This window comes from Nesoenas mayeri, assembly GCF_963082525.1.
Source record: "Nesoenas mayeri genome assembly, chromosome: 2".
In the NCBI taxonomy this organism is placed as follows: domain Eukaryota; kingdom Metazoa; phylum Chordata; class Aves; order Columbiformes; family Columbidae; genus Nesoenas; species Nesoenas mayeri.
In genome coordinates this window covers 20134952-20160583 of record NC_137543.1, presented here as the reverse complement: position 1 = coordinate 20160583, position 25632 = coordinate 20134952, and the positions used below count along the sequence as shown (strand labels likewise).

Here is a 25632-nt window from a genome sequence, read left to right as displayed (position 1 = left end):
CACTTTTGAGGGAAGTAAAATGAAGCATACACAGTCTTCCTAGACCACCATTTGAATTCCAGTTGAGGCACATTAGCTGTTGAAGTCATTACATGTAATTACACTGTAGATTGTATTAAAAATTAGTAGTTTATTCTAGCTCAGAGGAAGCAACACAATAAATACAGAAACAGTTTTCTTGATACTAGATACTACCCAGATGAGGCTACGCAGGAAGGCATCCAGGCGGGTTTTGAATGTCTCCAGAGAAGGAGACTCCACAACCTCCCTGGGCAGCCTGTTCCAGTGTCTGTCACCCTCACTGTTAAGAAGTTTCTTCTCAAATTTAAATGGAGCCTCCTGTGTTCCAGTTTATACCCATTACCCCATGTCCTATCATTGGTTGTCACCAAGAAGAGCCTGGCTCCATCCTCATGACACTCACCCTTTACATATTTATAAACATTATCGAGGTCACCCCCTCCCTCAGTCTCCTCCAAGGTAAAGAGACCCAGCTTCCTCAGCCTTTCCTCATAAAGGAGATGCTCCATACCTGAAGTTAATAATCCATCACAATTTTTTGAACATTTTCAGCAGAGATAGACACACCTATTTCAGAACAGCTCTCCATTACTGGAATTGGAAAACTTATTCACTAAGAAACCCTTCATCTCGGTGACTTCTCTGACTCCTCGCCAGAAATTTGCCGCTATGGTGGTTCCCTGTGCATGGGGTGGCTGGAACAAACGTGGTGAAATAGCTGGTTTGCCCTTGATGGTTCATCCCAGTCTCCAGAAGGAGCCTGCGGGCATGGGGCACGCTGGCAGTTTGCAAGCTGAAAATGAACCAATGCAGGTGCCTCGTCATGTGTTCAAGGTGTAAAACTTTGCACCACGCGGACAGGATGTGGAAAGTTTATGTGGATTATAAAATAGGATAAATTAATCTGCAGCCCTGCATGCCGTCTCTGGTCTAGGCTGTGTTAATTGGCCGCGGCCAGGACAAGCACAGGCTACTAGGGAAACGGCCATCCCGCGCCCCCCGGTCACTGCGCTCTCGAAATGAACACAGATTAAACCCAAGAGCCGCGGCGGGACAAGTGACAGTTTTTCAACTCGCCGTCCCTGCCGCCCCGGGCTGTGCGGGCGCGGGGGGTAAGATCCCAGCGGGTTTAAGCCGCCTCCTGCCGGCCCGGGCTGCGCGGGAGGGCGAGAGGAGCCCCGCGGCGCCCCGGCACTGCGCGGCGGGCGGTGCCTCGGCCGCCCCGCCCCGCCAATGACGGCCGGGCCCGTCACGGCCGCGCGTCACGCGGGCGGCCGCCAAGATGGCGAAGGTGTCTGAGATGTACGACGTGACTTGGGAAGGTAACGGCACGGCCTCCCTGCTGGGGCTGGGGCCGGGCCCGGGCCCGGACCGACCGGCCCTCGGGCGCAGGGTGAGGCGACGGTGCCCGCCCCTGCGCGGTGCCCCCGGAGTCCCGCTGCGCGGCGGGCCCGGCGTGGGCCGGCGCCTGTGCCCCGGAGCCGGGCGGTGGCCGTACCCAGGGCGGCCGGGGCGGCCGTTTGGCAGCTGCCGGGCTCCCCGGGCTGCGGGCGTCCGGCCGACACAAGCGGGGCGGTGTTGTCTGAGAAGCGGGGTTGGCGGCCGGTGCTTGCCCCCTCGGCGGGCGGCGGCGCCCACCCGGCCCTCTCGCCGGCGTGTGACCGCCCGGAGAGCAGCGGGGGCCCGCGTGTGTCCCGCTGTGCCGCGGGGAGACCTTCCCGCTTGGTGCCCTCCAGGCGCGACCTCCCTGCGGGGACCGACCCTGCTGCCCCGAGGCTGGGGAGGGGGTGCCCCCGACCCTCGAAATACCAGCACAGCGCTTTCAAGTGAAAGTGGCCTGTTGGCTGGGCCAGCAGGTTGTGTCTCAGTCCACTTCTGGAGAGCCCGAGAGTTACCTGACGTTTTCCTAAAATCTGATCATGAGCATTTGTGGAGGAGCTCTCAGAAGCTCTAAGGTGACATCAGAGGTTTTGAAAATCCTGCTCCCCAGATCTTTGTAGCTTTCATATCTATTTGATTGTAAGGATTTTTGGTTGTTTTTTTTTTTTTTTTTTAATAGCAATACCTTTGGAAGTTGACCTGTAATTCTGAATAGTTTTCTTGTAAGCAAGTGTATGTTCAAATGCAGGTTTGGTAGAGTCTGCTATTAGGAGCAAGTTAGTGCTTTTCCATAATAATTTTGTCCTTAAAGGAACAGTAGGTGATTCCATACATTATACAGTACAGGAGATAATGTAGAGACAAGCTATGTGATCTTTGATTTTTTATTATTATTTTAAAATTTATTTATGTGTTGCTAATCTGTGAATTGAACAGTCTGAGGGAAGGAAAAAACAATAGAATAATTTCCTGGGCATAGATTGTTGTTTGGTTTGATTTTGTAGTAACAGCGTAGGAAGAGGAATGTTGCATGGGATGGGTTTTAGCAGATGTCAGTGACTTCCTCATCAGAACTGGTGCCCATGCTCTTTCCTGCATTGTCTCTTGTAGGACTCTGAAGGAAAACAAAATCAATTTGAAATATTTGCTTTTCAGCTCCAATTGCATTAACCTCATCAAATATTTTAGCTGATATTGAAGAAAATAGTGCTGTAGCTGGATGGTTAAGGATGAGAGGGACTTTCTTGCCAGCGTGTCTGGTGATTGGTTTATATGTAGTTTTGCTCTGATGTTTGGTGGCATTACTGTGATGTCATTAGACTAATGTAGCACTTTTGGAAAAGATTGGTCGCCTCTTATGTATCTTGTGAAAAGGTACAGCAGTTGTGAAGCTTAGCTTGAATAGAGAGCAGGCAGGCCACTGTATGGGAAGGGCAGTTGTATGGAGCATTACTGGTGTAATTGTCAGATTTTCCCAGAAGCTGCTCTAAAATCAGCGTGTATAAAGAACTTTCTCAGTTTTTATTTTCCTTGAACATATATTGTTGCAAACCCCACAGATTTCATAGAATCCTAGAATGCCCTGAGTTGGAAGGAACCCACAAGGATCATTGAGTCCAGCTCCTGGCCCTGCATATGACAACCCCACAGTTCACACCGTGTGTCTGAAGTTGTTGTCCAGTCTCTTCTTGAACACTGTCAGGCCTGGGGGTGACACCTCCCTGGGGAGCCTGTTCCAGTGCTCCAGCACCCTCTGGGGGAAGAACCTTTTCCTAATGTCTTACCTAAACCTCCCCTGGCACATCTTCCTGACATTCCCTCGGGTCCTGTCAGTGGTTGCCAGAGACAAGAGCTCAGTGCCTGCCCCTCCTCCTCCCCTTGTGGGGAAGCTGTTGCCACCATGAAGTATCCTCCAGGCTGAACAAACCAAGTGACTTTGGCCGTTCCTCATACATCGTCCTCTCCAAACCCTTCACTAACTTTGTAGTCCTCTTCTGGACACTTCAGTAGCTTTATATCCTTCTTATCCTGTGGTGCCCAGACCTGCACACTGTGCTCCAGGTGAGGCCGCACCAGTGCAGAGCAGAGCGGGACAATCACCTCCCTGCCCGGCTGGCCATGCTGTGCTGGATGCACCCAGGACACGGTTGCCCTCTTGGCTGCCAGGGACACTTGGCTCATGTTCAACTTGCCATCAACCAGAACCCCCAGATCCCTCTCCACAGAGCTGCTTTCCAGCACCTTGTCCACCAGTGTGTATGTGCAGCCAGGGTTGCTGTGTCCCAGGTGCAAAATCCAGCACTTGCTCTTGTTGAAATACGTGCAGCTGATCATTGCCCTATTCTCCAATTTGTCCAGATCCCCCTGCAGGGCCTCTCTGCCCTTGAGAGTGTCAACAGCTCCCCCCAATTTTGTCTCATTGTCAAACTTGATTATTATTCCATCAAGTTCTGCATCCAAGTTATGTATGAAGACAGATTATTTCTTTTGGCTTCCTGTAGACTGCTTGATGTTTTTAGGGAGCAACAAACATTGTGGCAAGTGCGCCTGCTCCTTTGAACCCACAGTGTTTTGATTTATATGCACAAAGCTTGCTAACTTAAGAGAACCTAATACTGAAACAGATGTTTCAGTCATTTGGAGCCAGCCTATATATGTGACAGGACTGATTGTAATTAAAACTAGACATTTATTTAACTTTTTTTTTTTTTAGATCCCTGATTGCTACTACCCAACCTTGTATTATGTGCTCTATGTAAATATGCCTCCAAGACTTAATTTATTATTGGCTGACACTTCTGATAGCTTTCTTAGTAAAAAAGTCATTAAGTTTGACCACATTGTAAAAAGCCTTGCCTAAGTTCTACTGCAATTTTTAACATTTTTGTTCACCTCTCTTTTAGTTAAAATTCAATATTTGTAAAATTAATAAGCCTCTTTGAGATTCACATGAATGAGGACATTTGTTTTTACTTTGTTTTTTGGTCATCAGCTGATATACTATGCTCTGTCCTGCTGTTTTTTTCTGTCACTGTAAATGCCATGTTTTGGTGATGAATGGTAGATGTGTGTTCTGTTAATACATAATTCAGACAATATTCCATTTAGAATTACACTCAAATGGAGGCATTGGTAATTTCCAAGTAAATGAGTAGGTAGAAATCAGACAGCATATTTATTTTTATGCGTTCAGCCTTTGTGAATGTTTTGTCTTCTCTCACATTCTTGCTGTCTAACTTTGAATTTCCAGGGACCGTGATGTGTCTATAACCATTTAACTTTACCCATGCATATGAAATGTAACCCTGTGGTGGTTTTGGTTGAATTTCAAAATACAAAATGTAGCACAATAACAGTCTTATGAACGATCCGAGATCACCTCAGGTAGATGGAAGACAGCTCAGTGCTTAATTTTTACTGTCAGTTATGTTAACTGTGCATTTTGAAGTGCAAGAAAAACTGACAATGTTTAGATCTGTCGTTGTGTTTGTTTTTCCAGCTGTTGTGAAGTTTAAAAAAAATATTGGCAACAGTTATTGTGGTACCTTCATATTAGTAAAACCACTATCTAGTAATGAAAACTATTTTTCTTAAATTTCCTCAAAACTTGTTGTTGTATATGGAATATCTACATATATAAATATGTATATGTGCATATAAAATCACATTCTTAACGATTTCCTGATCCAGAGGATAAATAAAACCTAGGCTAGGGACTGACCTCTAGCTGGCTCCCTGAGCATTCCTGCTCTCTTGGAGCTCTGATTCATAGTAAATGTGCTCTTGAGACAAAATTCCTGATGCTAAAATGAACCATCTTTGCTGTCTTACCTAGATAAACAGTGATAATTTTTATACCTTTGGGCTTTTTGTGGTGTAGAAAGCCTTCACTTCCATGTTTTCTGCTCTTGAGGCTCCTTTCTGTAGGAACGTGTAGGTTCTTTTTAGGGTGGCAGTTCACAGCATTTTGCTTACACTGATAAACGTGAGCAGTGATTGAGTTCTCATAGTTTTTCTAATACTTGAAGTAAAAACATATTCACCTAGAGCAGAAATGCCATTTTAGTATTGTTTGGAAGTGTAACTGTGAAACTACTTGGGAGAAATCTCTTATAGCCTATTTTTCCTAACCATGGGTAATGTGTGTTCAATTTTATTATTTATTGGATAACTAAGCATAAGGTTTTTTACTGCATATGATACTAACCTGAGAGACTGCAAAGTCAGAAGTGGAATTGATTACATTACAGCATGAGCACAGTTTGTGTGATACTGTTTCAGAGGTCTCATACCCCTATCTGTTCCCTAGCAGTTAATATTAGTAGACGTCACTGTTTTAGATCTGTTGCTCACTATACACATTTCGCATATCCACGTTTTCCAGAAATAAAATTAAAATTCCGTTACTATCTGGAAATCTCAGTATTTTATTTTTATTTTTTTTCCTCCGCTTTGCCCCCAGACATGCGTGATAAAATGCGGAAATGGAGGGAGGAAAACTACCGAAACAGTGAGCAGATAGTGGATGTTGGAGAAGAGCTAATTAATGAATATGCATCTAAACTTGGAGATGACAGTAAGAAAACAATCATTATTTTTAAAACTTTCATTGCCTGATTTTGTTTTCTTTTTTTCAGCGTCTATTTTGTATTTCTGTGTTGCTTTTCTGTATCTGCTGTTATTGATGAAATAGATACTATTTTCTTAGTCTAAGAGGCTGCCAGAATTCCTAGATTTCTCTCCTAAATAAGGACTGCAGGGAAAAGAGACGTAAAAATTACCTACTAGAACTGTTAAATTGCTATACTGGTAGTTAGACCATTACGTGAAAATTTAGCATGAAACTGTTATCTAGGTGTTATTTGACTGATTTTCTGTTCTTCAACACTGTGGCAAAAGTTGAAAAGTATCTTTTTGTAACAGTGAAAGCTATTCCTTAGTCAGCTCATACCTACCACAAGAATTAATATTGATGCTGGTTTTATCATAACTTTACATTTGTGATATTATAGTTTAAGGTAAATCTAAATTTCCACTATTCATGAAATTATTATTTTCAGCAGGTGTTAACTACCTTATACTAGTTTCAGTAGGAAGAAGCTTGGATGTAACGTTTCATACTAGAAGATATTTGTTTAGAAACACGTCACAATACAATAGCAGTCTTTACTATAAGCATAAAATTTAAAAAAAGGGTATAACAAACAGGGTTGTATAGGTTTGGATATTAATCTCACACAGGTTTTTATTTTAATGCTCATTCTTCTTTGTTATTTTTCCCTTTTTTATAATTCAGGTGATTTAATATAGATATTCCATAATACATTTATCTTCTAGTTCTTTCATTTTATTAACTGCTATCACAAGTAGATTTTAGCAGCCACAGTAGTACATTGTATTTACTAGTAAGAGTATTCCATACGATTAACTTTGCTTAGCTTTAAGTTAACTTTAATTTCAAATAATTTCAAATAATTCACTTCAACCAGTGTTTCAGTAATTAAAATCCCTGTGGTCCTTTCAGAAAGGCGCTTTGCCTCCTTGTCTTTTCAGGTCAGGAATCTTTCAGTGTTGGGTTTGGGGCTCTGCAGATAGGATTTGTTTTATGTCGCTGCTTTGTTCTGGTTCTGTCTAACACCCTCTGAGCTATAAGTCTGTTCTGGAGTTCTTTCCATTGTAAAGAACATGGCCACTGCAAATGTTGTATTTTTATGGATATAAATACTTGGATCATCTCCCCAGAGTATCATGTATTGAAAACACCTCTATGCACAGCAGTGAGTCATGGAGATTAATTTGGAGACTCAGAGCCTGAGGACAATATTGCACTGTAACTGTAAGGGACGTGGCTCATTTTTAGACTGTGTAAGTCACCTTAATACACCCCCCTGCAAGAGGATTGATGTAGGTTCCCTCTGCTTTAGAAGAACTTTGAGAACTAACCTTGATTTTACTTTCTTCATACCACGTTGCTAGAAATTGATGAGAATTGTGTTTTAGTAAGAAATTGTTGAGGAGCTTGGTGCTTCTCTCAGACCTTACTGATGCCTTTCTGAAACACTGTTCTAGGTAACAGAGGCTGAGTTACTCCTTTCTTGTTAGTACTGAGTTTGTCCTTTTAAAGTTACATGTATTTTATTCTTTCATAAACTTGACATTGAGGATTCATTAGGTAAATGAGCTGCAATGTTTCCAAGGTTCTTAGCAAATGCATAAAAGCATCTGAAATTTATTGATATATTTGCATTCTCTTTAATTTGCCTTTAAAAGGAGTATCAGAATGGCAAGAAAAACTAACCAAAAAAATCCCAAACACCTGCAGCAGACCTAGAATTCTTTCTTGGGTAGCCTTGGAAGGTGAATGAGTTGTATATGATGGATGTTCGCAATGGCTAATTTCAGAATGCATATAGAAAGGAAAATAATGAATTATTTGGGTATCTCTGTAACTTGCCTCCTCAGGCAGAAGACATCCAATGTAATTGGGGGGAAAAAAGATTTTATAATGATTAGAGTTTTTAAAATAAAAACAACTTATCAAATATTCAATATAATTTTAATTAAAAGGTAGTATTTTCTTATGGGCAATCAGTAATTCAAAGCTGTAGAGTTCGTCTTCAAAGTGGAGGTATAAGTACAGATTAGAAAAAAACACACCCCTCTGAACATGTCACTTGATTCTCTTACAAGTATTCTTTTGCCTAATCTGACACTAAACTGTGCTAGGGTTAGAGTATCAAAGCAGAGGTTTGATCCAATGAGAAGAGCCATTTCATGAACTATAAAAGTATCTTGTTCTTGTGTTTACAATTTTTTTCAAATATATTTTTTATATTATGGAAATACGTTATCTGCATTTTGTCTGTATCCACATATTTTTACATTAATGAAAAAAATATATACAAATGTCTTACAAATAGTTCCAATGAGAAAGAGGGGTTACAGGCAAATTAAAGCTTGTTCCTCTTCTTTTGTATATTTGGCAAGAAATAGTAATTTCTTTAAAAAATAGTGGAAAATCATATAATAAAAACTATTTTTAAAAATGACAGGGCCATTGTTCTTTTTATTTTGTGTTTTATTTTATATTTTTATTTTGGAAGGTATTTGCTTCTGTTTCAGTTATATGCACTGTTGGGTGCACCTGGTTGAGTTTACATGAGTTCAAAATGCTTTGTTCTTCTAATTCTTGTGTTATGTGTTTCCCACTACTATAACCTCTCTTTTCTGCACCTTGGGTAGCCACGCTGTTAAGTTCTTTACATTCAAGAACTTGGTAGGCCTAGAACAGAAATAGTCATCTGTTACTGATTTAGAGAAATCCAGGAAGAAGACAACATTTGCAGTGAAAGAGTGAAGGGAAATGTATTTTCTTTCTAGCCCAAATGGCTGTTCTCTAGGTCCGATCAGAGAGTAAGTCCCAATGGGGATCTGTTTAGAAGACTGCAGCTACAATGTTAGGAAAAGCAGAGAATCAGAGCTTTTTTTGCCTTTCAAGATGTGAAAAGGTACTTTGTTACTAAAAGGAATGAAATTGTTTAAATGCGTTTTTAGTTATTTCCAGGAGTTTCTTAAAATGCCCCTTTCTCAGTAGTGATCCGCGCAAGTAGAAGGGGAAAAATACGCAGACAGAATTCATTGATCTCATTTACATTGTAGGTGTTTCCCACTGCCTTAAAAAAAAAAAATCAATTATCTGCATTTAATGTCTCTTTTGTGTCCAGTTTGGATAATATATGAACAAGTGATGATTGCTGCTCTGGACTGCAGTCGAGATGATTTGGCATTGGTAAGTTTTGAAGTTGGCTTTTCCTTCAAACCTTAATTTTTCTTCCTGGGTGTATGTTCCAGGTAGTTCTTTGGACAGTTAGAGGTTATTCTGTACTCCATAGCTTGGACTTTTAGGATATATATAGAGAAATACACTGCTGGGAAGAAACCACCTCCACCCACCTTCTTGAATGTGTAACTTTTGTTTAGACAGATCATGTCTCTTCCAATAGCCATGAAAATATTTACAGCTACTTGGGTATGGGCTAAATGTCAAGAATAATATTGAAGTTGCCATAGTGTAGAGAGAGGGTTTGTTTATTGAAAAACTCTCAAATTATATTGGTTTTTTTGAATGTTTGGAGGTAAAATGTCCTGTCATATCGTATTATATGTCATGTTGGCTGTCATCAAAGAAAGTCATTGACGTATAGGAGCAAGTCTTCAAGATTAATAAGGAGCTGGACTGCATAATGTGGAAGAAAGGGCTGAGAGATCTGTTAAGTCATGAGAAAGCTAAGAAGGGATTTTATTTCTGTCTTTGAACATGTGGTAATGGGAAGGTATAAAGAAGGTGGAGACAGATTTTTGTCGATGTGCAGCAAAATACAAGTGCAAGAGACATAAGTTACAACAAAGGAAATTCCAATTAGATACTAGGAAAATGTTTTTAACGGTGGGGTTAGTGAACACTTCGTGAAAAGCGCCATAGAGAGACTGTGGAATCTCCTTTGGAGACCGTGCACTCACTTGGAAGCTGGCTCTGTTTTGAGTGGGGACTTGGAGCAGGTGACTTCCAAAGGTCCCTTGCAATCCCAATTATTCAGTGATTCTTTATAAAAATATTGTTAATAGTTCAGGTAGTGGAACAGGCTGCCCAGGGAAGTGGTTGAGTCACCATCCTTGGAGGAGTTTAAAAGACACGTACATGTGCTTAGGGACATGGTTTAGTGCCAGTGTCAGGTTAACCGTTGGACTCGATGATTCGAGGGTCTCTTCCAACTAGAATTATTCGATGATTCTATAATGGATATTTGGGTTCAGTCCGTTTGTGTGCACATTTATTTGAATTATACAAACAACAATTTAGATAAAATGAGTTTATTTAGAACTAACATCTGTTCACTAGATTAAAAATGAAAACAACACCGAAACAGACCCAAGAAACCTAACCAAGCTTAGGTAATCCTTTAAAAGCAGCAACTGAAGAAGGCAAAAGTGTGTTTTGCAGGCAAATTTTAATAATCTTTTCATCCATCCTTCACAAAATGCTGGGGGGAAAAAACCTCGAGCTTATCTTGTGCCCTGAAAACCAGCAAGCTTGAGCTTATTCTAAGTAAAAAGAAAGATATCTCAGGAGTCCAGGTCTTTCATGAGGATTACTCTTCCAGTGCCTTGTTCTCTATCACGTGATAAAATACCCTATAAAGTCATTGAGGTTTACATGATGTCATTTGGGTAAAACTTAAAGGTCTGTGATATACAAGACTAGAGGATGTAGTTGAGACAAGGGCAATTTCAAAGTAGGCAGAACTAGATAAGTTTCTCTTGCATCCCATATGTATATGGTAAAATGGGGTACGCTGGAAAATACAGCACAACATGCTGAACTTGTTGTGAACCCACTCAACTTCCCTTTCTTTTATTCCTCAGAAGAAAATATTGTTGTAGTATAGCTCTCTGTTCAAAGAAAACCAAACAGACTTACTGTTTAAATAAATATATTTCTGTGTTCTGATTTATAGCTAAAACAGTTTTAGTCTTTATTTTCAGGGTCTTTTTAGGAAGACTTTCACAAAATTGTTGAGGGAGCCAGTGTTGAAAGATCAGTTGTGAAACACTGTTTGTTTTTACTAACCCTGGCAGGGATTTTAAATGGCGTTTCTGTGCCCTCTAAGGAATATTGCTTGAGATGAGGGAAGTGCAACATTTCATATGCAGCTCAGAAAGGAGGTTAAAAGCTTAGAGGGAATCTTAGTTGTGTTTTGGTTTTTCGTGATTTTGTTTGTTTGTTTTGTGGGGTTTTTTGTGTTTTGTTTGGTTTTGTTTTGTGTGTGTTTTTTTTTTTAAATTTGATTGATTTATAATAAAGGAGTAATTAATTTGAACAAGTCAACATAATATGTGGCTTTTTACTACAGCTGTAGCCCCAAAGCAAGCAAACAGCTTTGGAACTTCTTGTTTTAGCAATGAGCTTTTGACAGCTGTGATACATTTTGCTCACGGCGATAGGTCTGATCGGCTCCAAATGAGGGGGCTGAGATGGTTTTCAGAGTCATTTATCTGACTTTTGTGCTTTTTCTTTCCTGTTTGTGTTGCCGTTGTCCTCTCTGTCCTGCACAGAATGACTGTGTGTGTAACACATGTCCCTGCTGCAGTCAGCCAGTTCTTTCACGTGCCTTTTGATGAAATTGCCTTTGGTTGACAGGCACTTGCACCACCAGTGTTTCACATGCTGAAGTTCAGATTTATATTTCTTTGTCAGGCCCTTAGAGTTAAAAATTGATATAATTTTAAAAGTCAGAAAGGAAATTAACTGCAAATTAAGTTTCACATAGAAATGAGTTTTGCCATTGTAACTGCTGAGTTTCTGAGAGAATCTCAGAAGTGGGTTGTTGACGTAATGCAGAACCAGGCCTTAATAATTTAAATTATTATGGGGATTACAGGTTAAATTTAAAAAGGAGACATTCAGAGCTCGTAAGTCAGAACATTTTGAAGATACAGCTCGTGTAGTTTATTCATGCACTTCTGTTCTCAGAAGTGTTGCAGTGAGTTTTTGGTGACTGTCTCACAACTTTTCACGTCACTTTTTTGTGTCCTATGTTTTAATCTACAGAAGTTTATTTTGGCCTCATGGCTGCTGTATTCAGTTGAATAATGATCGTGTCGTCAGATCTAATGAGAACAACTCAGGTCTTGTAGGATTCCTGCACTTGAGTGCTACTTCGTCAACTTTTTTATGTTGTCAGTGGGATTTTTCTACATGTAAAATTTGATCTGCAGATTGTTGAGTTTAGTATTATTGCAAATGGTAACATTTTTAACATTTAAAAATTTTATTGGAGAAAAGCCGTATATGTTTTTAGATGGAAAATCACTGTCCTTTGGGATTCCCAGATCACTGACCCACAGAGGGGGTTTATTGGCTGCAAAAGTTCTTCTTAAAATCTAGAAGGTCATTTGTATGGTAAAAGCTGGAATGAAACTACTTTTCTGGAGGTCTGTGCAAGTTGTCATGTCTCTTAAGAATGTTCACAGGTTAGTTCAGATGTCATGTAATGTGCTGCTAAGTACATATAGTTTTTATGACTCTTTGTTGTCCAGAGCAGCACTTGTTCACCTGGACATCACTCAAAGTGCCAGTAAACATATTTTTATGATAAACCTTAGTATAGCTATGTGGAATAGTGTTGTTGAGGTCTTGGTTCATTGGGAACTAAGATGAACATGGTGAAAATAGTCAGTGCTTACTTGAGGCTAAGCATTACTTCTTTGATTACATTTCTGTTTCTCCCTTCTCTGTCTTTTTGCGTCTAGGAGAGATATGAGTGTTTGTCTTTGGTGTGCTCTAGCAAGCTGCTTAGCTAGAGAAACAGAGAAAGAACCTGCACAGTTTTACTGATTTGCTTCTGTATTTTTCCATGACCAGTGGATGTGATGAGATGGAACAGACCATGTAGACAGGCCTCTGCTAGAACCTTAGGTCTGAAGAATAAGTTTATAAATAAAGGCCTGGAAAAGGGGGGTTCTGTGTGAAGCTTTTAATGAAATTCAAACCACTGGTCTTTTTGAGAGCCTGGGGACTGTCGCGCCTCCCACCATAATGAGTCAGCTACAAACTTTGCAATGTGATCCAGGCACTTTCATGATATGGTTAGAGTTAGTTTGCTCTGGGGAAGTTGTGACTCAGTCCCTCTACCAAACATCCTTTTTGGCTAACCCAGAGAAAGCTGCCTGTAATTAATTCCTTTATCCAGCCCAGGTGTCTCATTGATTTCAGGAGTTAGAAGCTATTCCTCTTCTGCCAGCAGGCTCAACCCAAACCAGTGACAAACATTTTCTTTGGATTTCCATTTTTATTTTAAAAATAAACACAGAGCATAGTATTAGCATAGTTTGTTCCATTGCAAGATATCCATTTATTAAAGAAGCATCACATAAGCTCTTACTGTATCTATTTTGTTGTTGTGTTGTTTTTTACTATATTGTGTTATTTTGAGGCATCTAAGAACTAAGCAGACTTCAGGTTTTAATAGTATCAGAACTGTTTTAGTAGGTGAGTTAAACTTTCTAGACAAATAACTGTTTCCAAGAAGGCTTCACTATCTAATGACCCATATGGAAGATATTTATTAGAATTAGTCGTCTAACAGAGAAAGTTTCAGTTTCTGAGGTTCTCTTCATCAATACTTTTTATGGCTTATTTCAAAAATTAGTATTTGCTTTTACTTAGAAGAGCCATTTCAGATTGTTGAATTCATCAGCCAGGGACTTTTTTTTTTTCCTAACAGCTTTGTGTAGATAATTACATTCACAATAATATTTTTTGTTTTATTTGTATAGTTTTGTCTTCAGGAACTAAGGCGGCAGTTTCCTGGGAGCCACAGAGTTAAACGATTAACTGGAATGAGATTTGAAGCTATGGAAAGGTAAAACCTGAATTTAAAAAGAATGTACTTTCTTTCTGGAAAGTTGCTTTCTATTTCTTAAAAAGGAATTTGTGCACTATACAAATATGGCAAAGAAATGCTGTGCAGTTTCATTATGGAAAATAATGATGGGCATGATCATGTTACAATGTTTAGGTGTTTTTATTGCATTTTTGCATCTACTATACAGTGATTTTTGCAATCTTCCCATCAGACTTCAGAGATAAAAAAGGTCTCTTACTTGACAACATAAGTCATACAGTAAAACACTAGGCACTGTTTTAACAAAGTCTGAGAGGTACACATTTCATATACAGGAGCATATGAAAATCAGTAATAGCATTTTTTTGCCTTTTTTTTTCTCTAATTACTGCAGTGTGTAGCTCTTTTTGCTTGTTTTCTCAGTCTGAATGAATTGAGTAATGCTATTAATAAAATTATTTTATCATTAATTAATAAGAAATCTATAGAGTTAGTTATGGAAACAACTCAAAAAACACACATAATAGAATGGCAGAACCTAAAAGTCAGACTGGCCTTTGTGAAATGACCTATAGAAGGCTTATAGCATATGAAGTTTAACAGGAATTATTAAAATAATGGACAGTTAAAAACTTTATCATTTTCCAAGAGGAATGACCTCGGGGCTTGAGGTTGACCTTTACTGTCCGTCTTTCTCCTTTGGATACAATTTTGATATCAACTTTTGTTTTCTAAAGTACTTGTCTTAGGTGTTGAGAAGGTCTTTCACCTTCCAGTGCCTTCGAATGCTGACAAATCGATTGCATATCACATCTTACATAGACTTGGTGAGATTTGGAGCTTTTGGGCCATCTTGATAGGAAGGAATTGGAACTTAAAAGTAAACCCCCTAAATGCTTTTTTTTTTTTTTAGTTTATTTCTTTAGCAGATCTTCTTCATCCATTACATCCTTGCAAAATTAACTTTGGAAATCTTATTTGATATGAACCACCAATGAATGTCCATGGCTTGGATCAAAAAGGGTGTATAACTGGATTCCACAACCACAGGAGCAGCTAAAAATGTTCCATGTTTCACTCTCGCTTTATAGCAAATACACTCTTGCTTTATAGCAAATGTAAGGAATTTCCGTGAAATTTGGCTCTCTTTCTGTCTTGGTTTGATGTAGCATAGGAATAAAGTGAGGGAATGGCAGCAGATTCTGCCCCCCCCACCACCCCAGCCTTTCCTGAAACCTATTGAGAAGTGCAGAAGATAATAATTCTGTTAAGGCCCATGTGACTGCGTTGAAGATGTCATTGCATGGAAACAGATCTTTGTGGGAGGTGCACAAACATTATGGGCTGTTTCAGCAATCAAGTGAGATTGAGCTACAGTTTTCCAAAAGTGCTCATAAAAATTCTTGATAAAATATCTGTCAGGTTAGGTCCTTGAGACTGGAATATCAAGGAAGTAGAGGTATTAATGAAAGCTGAGGTTTCATCTTCATAGATTTTCTCAGAAGTCAGAGAAGAAAGAGGCTTCAGCTCTAGTTTGTCTTGAGCAGGAAGCCATCTGCAGGAGCTCTGAGCCATGCCCTGGAGAAGCCTGTCTATCTCCACTGACCCTAAATGAAGCCTAGGGAGACTTAGGCTGGAGGGATCACATCTTGAATTTAAGAAGTCAGCTTCTTGTTAAATTCTAGGTGACTTCTAGGAGTCGCTAAGATCCTGCCTTCTCTAGTAGGAAGAGGAAACAAGAAAGAGCATCCCTGTAGACTGAGGCATTGCTGTAGGCACCAATCAAAAGAATAGTACTCTGGAACTTCACCCTGTAAAGATGGCATTATGGCCATTGTATTGAGTAAAATACATTTGGTAAAGAAGAGAATATGAATGCAGCATTTTACAGCACATCTGTTCAAGGCCGTAGCAGTCACCGTCTACTCCTTTCTTCTTCTGCGCTTCCTTTCACACTTGTTCTCATACCTTATGGTAACTGGACCAGACAGCTGAGTGATGCTCATGTCAGTGGTGCTTAGGGAGCAGAGAGACATACGAAAATGGGTGTTCCAGGTGAGAAGGGATGTGTGGCATCAAAGTCAATCAGCGGTACCTCTGAAAAACTACTTGTCAAACTATACATGAAAACACAAAGTGGGTCCTAGCTATGTGGTGACAGTGCAACAGCTGTGTAGTCAAATGTGGTTCGAATCGAATTATTTCATTTGTCCAGTTTGGGTTCTGTACACAGCTGGCTGAACACACAGATCTCTTTCCCAGAAGATTTAAAGCATTTGTAGCAGCTGGAGTAACCTGTTTCAAGCATACTTGAAATCACAGAATTAATTAATAAAACCTATGTAGTGATGGTGGAAAACATTTCCTTCAAGATTTATGGTAGAGTCTAGGGGTGGACTCATGAGAATCCCCCCTGTGTACGGTATGTGGCTGCTTATACTTCATAAAATCATAACAGAAGAAACTTACATGGAGTTTTAAATTACACCAATGAAGTGAAAAGTCAGTATTTTGGATGCCTTCTCAAATTGGGGGTTTCTGTTTCTTGGGAGAGGTGAGAGTTGGGATGTGATGATTAGAACTATTGGCTATGGAAAAAGAGAGAACAGACAGGAGAGCAAGAAATTGTGTGGGTTTTTTTTAAAAAAAGTAATAGTAATAAGTATAAATTGCTGCTTAAATAGTGTTTCGTGAAGCAATTACCACATATTTTTAAATGGTGACATGAAACTCTGCTTTTCTTATTTAGCACTCACTTCAGAATTTTGTATGAGTAGAGTTTGCTTAAATATATTTGATATAAAAATGTAGGAAGGTTATTAACTATTGCAAAGACATTCACCAATTTGGGAGTTCTGTCTTAGCAGAAATAAATGTGCATTATTTCTTTGAACAGATATGATGATGCTATCCAGTTATATGATAGAATTTTACAAGAAGATGCAACTAACACAGTAAGTTTAAAAGATTTTTCTGAACTTGAGTGGTTTGTTGTTTGAAATTGTCATAACATTTTGTGGGTTTCACTGTGGAAAAACATGTGTCTGTATTATTGTATTCGTTTCCCTTTGTTTCCTAGTATGATAACCTATGCTGCCTTCATTAGAACAAATGAGATTTGTTTCATGATGAGGTGTCACGTAATACCTGCTTAAACACTGAATTTAGAAGACAGGATTATAACTAGCAACCTTTTCAGCAGTATTAGTAGGGTTTAAATAGGGCTTTCAGCTTGCCCATTTGCCCTGAATATTCAGTGTTTAAAAGGCCAGTATAGTCTGCCGTGTGTCTTCTGTCTTCCTAATGATTAATCTTACTTAAAGATTGTGCGAATACACTCAGGTAGTGCTTGAATAGCAGTTATTTTGATTTCTTGTCTAGCAGACTTTACTAGCTTTTGAATCAAGCTGCTATAAAGCTTGCCAATTTTATAAAACAAAATGTGAGACAAGCTGTACTTTTAAGCATTTTTTTGAGTACTGCGTAAGGCACCTTGAGCTATTAGATGCCAAAGTGAGAGTCTAGGGAAACTTGTAGCAGTATATTTTAATGCATTTTTTTTTTCCACAAGGTTAAAACTAGAAATATGGAGAAACTATGGAGTTTCAAATTTTTATATCACATGTTACAAAGTCAGTTAATCATTATTAATCATTGTCTGAGGGTATATGTTTGTCTGCGTCACTTGGTTTCAAGGAACTGGTTCCCTTTATTGGGTGAACTTCTGTATACATGGAATACTTGGGGTATTGCAGATGTCTTGGCACTCTCACATAAACCTCTTTGGTGTGTTTGGAACCTCTGCCTTTCTTCAGTCAGCTTATTTGATGTGGTCTGCTATTCAGGAGGGGAAAACCCATAGAAATACAGATAACTGGGGGGAACTAGGATATGCCAGAGCTGGATATAGATAAAGTGCCATCACTTTGACTGAAGTAAACCATTAAAAAACAAACAAAAAGAAACCCACCAAAAAGAACCCTCAAAACAAAACAAAACCCAAGAACTAAGAAACACCCAAAACCACCAAACCAGAAAATTATTTTCCAGGCAGCGCATCTGTAAACGTTAGTACCAAGCCAAGCACTTGAAGACAGCGGCAGATTAAAATCTGTGACTTTTAGCAGTGATAGAACTCATATTTTTTTGTGCAAGAGTAAAATGAAATATTTCAAATGTTCTCTCTTTTTTGCTCTCCCTAGAGCAGTGCTACTTTATGTTCTGTGAGACAAATGCAGGTGATCTGCAGTTGTCCTTTGAAGGTCTGTAGTGTTTTTGAGTAGAAGTTTGAGCACAAAGTGTCCGCAGTGAGTGCCTGTGGATTTTATCAGTGTACAGCCCAAAGAGTTTCAGAGACACTAAGTCTTCAGAGTCATGTTAAAACAGGATGGAACCCATCTACAGTAAAGCTACAAGAATAAGCCACCTGGGTGCACATTTTATGACCTTCTGCTGAAGCCAATGGGAAATGGAGCACCATGTTACAATGACTCCTGTGGACCACATGTGCGTGTTTGGCAGTTCTACACTTCAGCTGTCTCAACATGGCTAACGTCATCTGGGTGGTTTGCTGGATAGATTTATAAAATGAAATTATATATTTAAATAAGTAATATCCATGACTATTACCTAATTTGGATTTCCTCCTTAAAAAATCATAAAGATCCATAAAATGGTAATATTTAGAAGCATAAGATGTAAATATTAGAACAGCTGCATGATCTATTGGATTTCTTAAGATGTGAGAACAGAAATGGAGTGTTAAATGCAAAGCAAAGGTTCCTTCCTATATAACTGTAGAATAGGTTGGCTACGGCTTATATGTGAAGAGTGAAAGTTAAATAGGAAGTTTTGATGAATTGTCATGTGCAGATTTCTTTGTGTCTTTTACCTGTTAATATTTCCATGCACACATATGGCTGCTGTAGGAAAATAAATACTCAAGATTTAAAAAAAACAACCTGTTGCTGAGTTTGTCTTGGCACTAATCTTACAGCAATTTCTCCTGGTCTGCTGACACATGGAGCTGCTTATGTACGTTAAATGTTTTGGCAAGTGCTGTAAGTGGAACATAGACATTTGTTCACACGAATCATGTAAAAATCATGCGTTGCATCGACTGATAGTTTCAAATAGAAGCACGCAAAAAGCTTTTTTTAGAAATTAGTTGTTTTAGACACCTAGCAGACTTTTCCATTATGAAAAGTGAACTTTAAACTGAAATTGTATCACGGACATTTACACCTTTGTGAGGGATTTTCTTGAGGCTGTTGTGTGGATGGGTTTCTGTTAGACAGAGATTTATTTCTGAACTAGCCAAAGGAATCTCAAGGCCAGCCCGAAGGCTGAAAAACAGCAGTGAGACTCAGGCACATGGACAGCTCGTGAACATGGACAATATCCAACCAGCTAATGCATGCTTGGAGTGTGGACGCGTGATCAGGAAATAACTGCATATATAAGGAGGCTTGTTTCTGTAATAAATGGCTTCACTTGAATTCATATTGAATTGTGTGGAGTCCATGAGTTTTCGCCCTCGCATCTTTGGATGAGGTTTTCATGCATGCAAAATGATGAAATTAAGATAACAGTAATTATTTAATTTCTCAGGATAGAATTCAAAGTAGGTTTGTTTGGTTTTTTTTTTTTCCAAAGATGACCATCTCTTAATGTTTTATCTCACTTACTTACTAAAAACGATGACTCATTTGACAATGGAGCAGTGTTAATGTTGTCACTTCAGAGATTGTGTTTCATTTTTCGAAGCATGTGAGTTGTTAAGAGTCTATCCCTTCTCTAAAGAGTTTAACATTAATGAATGAAAAGTGACTCCTGTGAACAGCACAACTTGTGTGCATTTTAATGGGATAAGAATGGGAACCTTTGCCATTCGTGTCCATTTTGGTTGAAATGAAGGCTTATTAGAGCTGTAGCTGGCAGATTATTATTAAGGCTACATTTTCCATTGTAGGGCCTTTTTATTAATGAAAATTTAATGTAGCATCCAATTCAAAATCCTTACTGGTGCTGAGCAGTGGCTGAGTTGTTTGTACATCTTCAGATAAAATGCTTAGACTGTTTCTCAGAACAAAATAAGAGGGGCATTGTTTTTTTTTTAGCAGGTTGGTAGAAAGAACTTTTTTGTTTCTGTTTGCTGTTAATGTATTTCATTGAGAAATCCTCCCCCTGCTTTGCTTTGGAGGAAAGCCTTGGATACCAACAGGAAAACAGCTCTTGGGAGAATGCAGCTTTTATTATAGTACGAGAAAAACACCCAAACTGGCTAAGTTACAGGTGTTTGAAAGCCTTCACTTCATGATCTCAGTAGAGAATGTTGGAATTTCTGTTAAATATATCTTCTTAAAACCCCATTTGTGTGGAGCATGATCTGTCCTAGGCTACAGAGACTAAGTGGGGCTTCCTTGCAGTTGCTTCTCGTGGCTGTAGGGCTGTGGGAAGGTGGCAGAAAGCAGGCAGACTCTGATTCTTTGAGTTGCACTCAAGTGACGAGCGGAAGGGAAAAAACATACAGAAGGAAGTGAGTAAAAAGAGAAGGAAGCAGAACTGTGAGGAGCAAAAGGGAGAGGGACAGGTAATGAAAGGTTGGGTGGTTTGCTGACAGCAGAGGCCAAGTCAGATGTACAGGAACAGATGGCTTGAGGGATAGGTAGAAGATCAGAACAGAGAGAAATGTATTAACATTTAAATCTTGGGTGCTTTTATTTTAATTTCATTTGTTCTTAAAAAATAAATGACATTTTGTCTTGTGGCACTGTATTTTGTGCCGCCAGTAAATAGCTTTGAGACCTACTGGTGAAGTGTCTCTTACTCCCTGTAGTACCTGGTGTATATGAGTTCTGTCAGTAACTGTTTTGGCTCTAATAGTGAAGATGTATACCATTTGAATGCTGCAAGTAACCAAACTTGCTCTGCAAAATGGAACTTCTGTTCTTTCACTAAAGAAAACCCAGGTGCACTTCATACCTTCTGGAAATGAGACTAAACACTCAAGCATGCTACTTAAAAAATACCAAAAAGTGCCTGCCCTTAAAATGACTGGTAATCTTCTGAAGTAGGTATTAATAGTTATTGTTTAGCCATATCTGTTGTAAATTCAAATAATATAATGGCTGAACTTCGATATAATTTCATAGTATGAAATGTAATGCCACATTCAAACCCTAGGCATTTTTACATTTCAAGGTGATCTTCACAGTCTTCTCAGTATCTCTGTTAGTGGTCTGGATACTACATTAGGTTTTATGTTTTGGGTGGATTGCTTGTGTAAAATTCAGTAGGAGATTTGGAATTGATATGTCCATATTTTTGATTTGATATATAAGTCCTCATTTCTTGGAATGAGACTTTTGCATAAGAACCTTACAAATGGAAGTAGCATCTTAAATGTGTTTTTGTTCTCTCATTTGTCCCACAACAGCCATGTGAGATGAAACAGGCTGACATGTTACATATGGAGAGCAGATGAAAGCCTGGTTCTGCAAAATTAGTTAGAACTCAGTTCCTAAGCAGGCAGTTAGCTCTCTGATTTTTCTATTAATTTCAATTCTGTAATGAATATGAAATGTAGAATTTTTAAACTCTGTGTGCGTATCTGTACCAGATTAAGTTGAATGTCTTTTTGCATTATTTTGCACTGGCAAAAATTCTGCTTTTGGGGAAAGCCCTTCTTGAGGTGTCCTGCCCAGGAGCATGAAGAAGATGGAGTTCCTCTGTTCAAGACTTAGGCTGGCGTCTGACCCACTGCCCTGGCAGAGCACTTGGTCAGCACCAGGAGAAAGTGAGATAAGACACAAAGTTCTGCCCCAAGTCTAATCCACAGAAAATCTGATGTCTTTATTGGGATAATTCTTCTGCTGTTTCTCTTGCTTTTTCAACTAAGCTTTTAATTCAAGAAGACACTATATATGCTTGCTTAGCTTAGGGCATGTGGATAATCTCATTAACTTCCTCGGTCTAGTAATGTAATTGGGTGATTGAAGAATTAAAAATAGAATTTTCAGAACATAACGCTGTTCTGGCTGAAGCTGTTGTCTTCAAGGGTTGGTAAAATACTTTACTAACAAGTCTGTCATTTATGGGAGTGGACAGGAACAAGTGTGTATGTATGGTCACATCAAGTTACACTTTCTCAGAATATTTTGAGATTCTTTCTCTAGCCAAGCTGGACATGTTTCAGAAGAGGTACAGGAGGTGGTTGAAGAATCCAGATAGTAGCAAGATCCAGAGTAAAATCTTAGAACTGTATATTGTGTAAATAGGCATCGGCTATATATAATGAACATCTGAGTTCGTTCTTCCTAACATTTTCTTACCATTATGCATTACTACCTTCTTGACTGTATAAGTAACCTTTTTTCCCCAGTTCCTTGTCTCTGGCAAATAATATGACAATAATTAGTGCTAAGTCTTAGCGTTGGATATCTATATATCATCTGAACAGTGGTAATTCTTTAAAACTCCTGCAGTAGTTGTGCATTCACTTTGAGCAGCCAGAGACCTCCTGTGAACTTCTTGCAGGCTTTGTGCATTTATCTACAGGACACTTAAGTTGCAAAAAAGAAAGCTGCTCACCAATGAAGTATCTACTAATAGGGGGGATTTTCTGAGGTGGCGTGTTATGTTTCATTAAATTCAATGCTAGCACTGCCAGGAAAGATGCAGCTAGTCCTAAACTTAACTATGTGTGCTGGTAGTTTTAAGTGGAATAAGAAAAGATGGTTTGGCACTGTGTCTGGTACAGGATGGAGCTGATGAGAGCTGTGAAGAGCTGCAACTGCTGCCTCAGAGGGTTCCCAGGGAAGACTTATGGTTGAGCTGGGGATGCACTGTGCATCCTAAAGAAATGCTTTCTTCTTTTGACAGAGCATCATTTATCATTGTGAGGTTTTTAAAATATCTGGTTCAATTATAAGATAGGCAAAGTGACAGAGCAGAGTGCATTCCAGCATTTTTTCTATGTTTTATTTTTGTGGCTGTAGCACTTTTAAATGTTGGTGGAGATTTTGTCCCTTGAAATGAAGTATTTGAGAACATAAGAACTGCTATCCTGGAGTCATGCCAAAAGTCCATTTTACTTGTCCTATTTCTGACAGTCACCAATAGCAGATACAAGGAGAAATGTATAAGGATGGGGCAATCACAGTATATTCTGTCCGTTCTCTGATTTCTATTCATCTTCATGTTACAGTTTTCCTGTGCCAGAAGTGGTAACTGTTTTTAATAGCTTTAATTAAAAATAGCTTTAATTTTAATTTTAATTTTAATTAAAATAGCTTTAATTTCTGCTTTTTTTTTAATTGCTTTTTGGATTTTTATGAGTTTGGTGTGCGTGTGTCTACAAAATCACTCAGAAATGAAATTTTGTAATTTACTCGTGGATTGTGCAAATCTCTCATTTTCTTTGTTTTTCAAACCTTCAGTCTCACAATTGTGTTTGATACCCTGGTTAACAGTTGCTTTCTGTTCACTTTGTTCATGCTCATGATTTTAGGGATCTTTTGTATTTTTCTTCCCTCTGAGCTGAGAAGTCCTAATCTGTCCAGCAATTCTTGTTTCCATTCTGTGCCCCAAACCCCTGCTGCCGTTCTGAGCGTCCATCCTGTTTTGTTTTATATTTGGATGAGGAAGGAGAGCAGAGAACTGCAGTCAGTATTAAAAATGCAAGAGCATTATGGAATTATACAATGGCAAACTGATGCCACCGCTGTATTCTCTTTTGTATTATTTTCTGACAATTCCAGTATCGCAGTGTTGTGGATTTTGGGGGGCATATTTTTGTTTGTTTTTTAAGACCTCTTCTGAATATTGAGCTGATGCTTTATATGTAAATATATCTTTATTGCAACTCCAGCACCTCCTTCCTAAGTGGGCAAATTCAGGCAGCTTTTCTGTGTAAATTAAATTAGTACTGTTTTACCCTATATGCAACCCTTTATCTAGATTAAATGTCAGGGGCTGTTTTATCATGCTGTCATTCACTGTTGTGAATGCTGTTCTTTGCTGTTGACTTTTGTTCTTTATACTTGCGTAACTCATTATCATCAACTAACTTCAGCACATCACTGCTAATTCCCTTGTTAGGTTACTTCCGAAGTTGCTGAGCAGTAGTTTTTAGTGCAGGTGACTCTGGGATTCTCAGTGCAGAGAACTCACTGATAGACAGTAACTCTTTTCTATTTTATATCTTTTGACTAATTTATTTATCCACATGAAAACCTCCCCCTCTTACCCTGCGGCAGCTGAATTTCCTTCAGAGCTTTTGGCTTGAGAGTGAGAGGTCTTGTTAAAAATATTTTTGAAGTGAAAGTTGACTTTTAAGTGGATCTTTATTCATCCACACTCTTTGTGACTCCTTTGAAGAACTCTGGTATATCGGGGAAGCCTTACTTTCCTCTGCATAAACTGTTCTTACTCTTCTTTGGTATATAACATTTTTCATGTTGTCTGATTCCTAGCTTTTTAGCCTTTATAGATCCTACCAATTTGCTGTGTGCTGATGTTAGACTTTGTGGACGATTGTTTATTGGATTCCCCCTAGAGCTCTCTTAAAAAGTTGTGTTCACCATTGCTGCTTACGCCTTGACAATATCCCTGAAGGAGCAGCTTCACCTCAGCAGCTCTGTTCCTGCACAGAGTCATTTGCAAGATTTGGCCTGATTTAGCTGTCTTCCAGGGTTAACTTTGAAAAAATTTTAAGTCTGTTAAGAGTACAGTTGTTATTGTGACTGTATTCAGACGATGTGGTATTTTTTGATGTCTGTGTAATTCCTTCCCTTTATCTTTGTTGTAATTGTTTACGTGTCTGTTTGGACACTGGAACAAGCTGCTCAGGGAGGTTATGGAGTCTCCTACTCTGGAGACATGCAAAACCCACCTGGACACATTCCTGTGTAACCTCATCCAGGTGTTCCTGCTCTGGCAGAGGGTTGGACTAGATGATCTTTTGAGGTCCCTTCCAATCCCTGACATTCTGTGATTCTGTGGATTTGCATATTGCAATTTGAAGGAAAATATTTTAATGTGTCATACCAAACGCACATTTTCTGAAATGTTAAGTCCTTGATAAAAACAAATAAAAAAAAAAAGGAAGGATTTCTTTCTAAGGTGCAGAATATTATTTGTTTAACGTTGCAGCAGTTATACAGATCTGAAATTGTTCCCTTCTTAGAGGTGTCAGTCCCTGAAAATCCTCTTACTAATACTTTCTTTGCAACCATGAAATTTAGAACAATCTTAGGCTCCTTGTTGGTATGTTTTACTGATCAAATGCAGAAGTTGATAAATGTTCAAATCCTTACTTCACTTTGAGTCTACTTAATCCTAATTAAAAAGAATCATGACAAATGAAGGATTAGTTCTTGTGCCAGTTTGGGGATTACTAGTCTTTTAAAGAAATGGCTTGGAAAGTTCACTGTTTAATAAATAGGTGACATACTGAAGTGCCTTAGTCCATATGATACTGATTATGGTACAAGTGTTTCTTTAAGATGGCATATATCTTTCCATTAAGAATGCTTGATTTACAGAATCAGGCAATAACCATTCCGGCGTTTTATTTTAAACTGGAAAACTGATAGGGGGAATTCCATGTTGTAGGGTCTGCATGGGCAAACACTCCAGATCTTGTTGCAGCACTGAAATTTTCATTTTTTCCTCTCAATTTAAGGTGGAAGGAGAAAGGATGTTTGAGTTCTTTTTTTTTTCTTTATCAGGCTTGATCTTAAAAATCTTACTGTTGTGATGCGAAGAAATTAAATGTAACTCTTGAATGTTACTTTTCTATCTTTGTTAACATCATTGTCACAAC

At 38.9% G+C, this 25632-nt stretch overlaps 1 protein-coding gene across 3 annotated transcripts in view; it reads left to right on the top strand.

The window, feature by feature from the left end:
• Positions 1–1268: 1268 nt before the first annotated feature.
• The window catches only part of EMC2 (ER membrane protein complex subunit 2), a 39895-nt gene continuing 15531 nt past the window's right edge, over positions 1269–25632 (top strand). For 2 of the 3 annotated variants that reach the window (XM_080340096.1, XM_080340095.1), the window contains exons 1-5: positions 1293–1343; positions 5864–5977; positions 9126–9190; positions 13738–13823; positions 16702–16759. In XM_080340096.1, coding sequence (XP_080196222.1) covers positions 1304–1343; positions 5864–5977; positions 9126–9190; positions 13738–13823; positions 16702–16759 — 363 coding nt within the window. In that variant the 5' untranslated portion in view covers positions 1293–1303. Of the gene's footprint in view, positions 1344–5863; positions 5978–9125; positions 9191–13737; positions 13824–16701; positions 16760–25632 lie in introns of all 3 variants that reach the window. The other variant, XM_080340094.1, reaches the window with a different exon arrangement.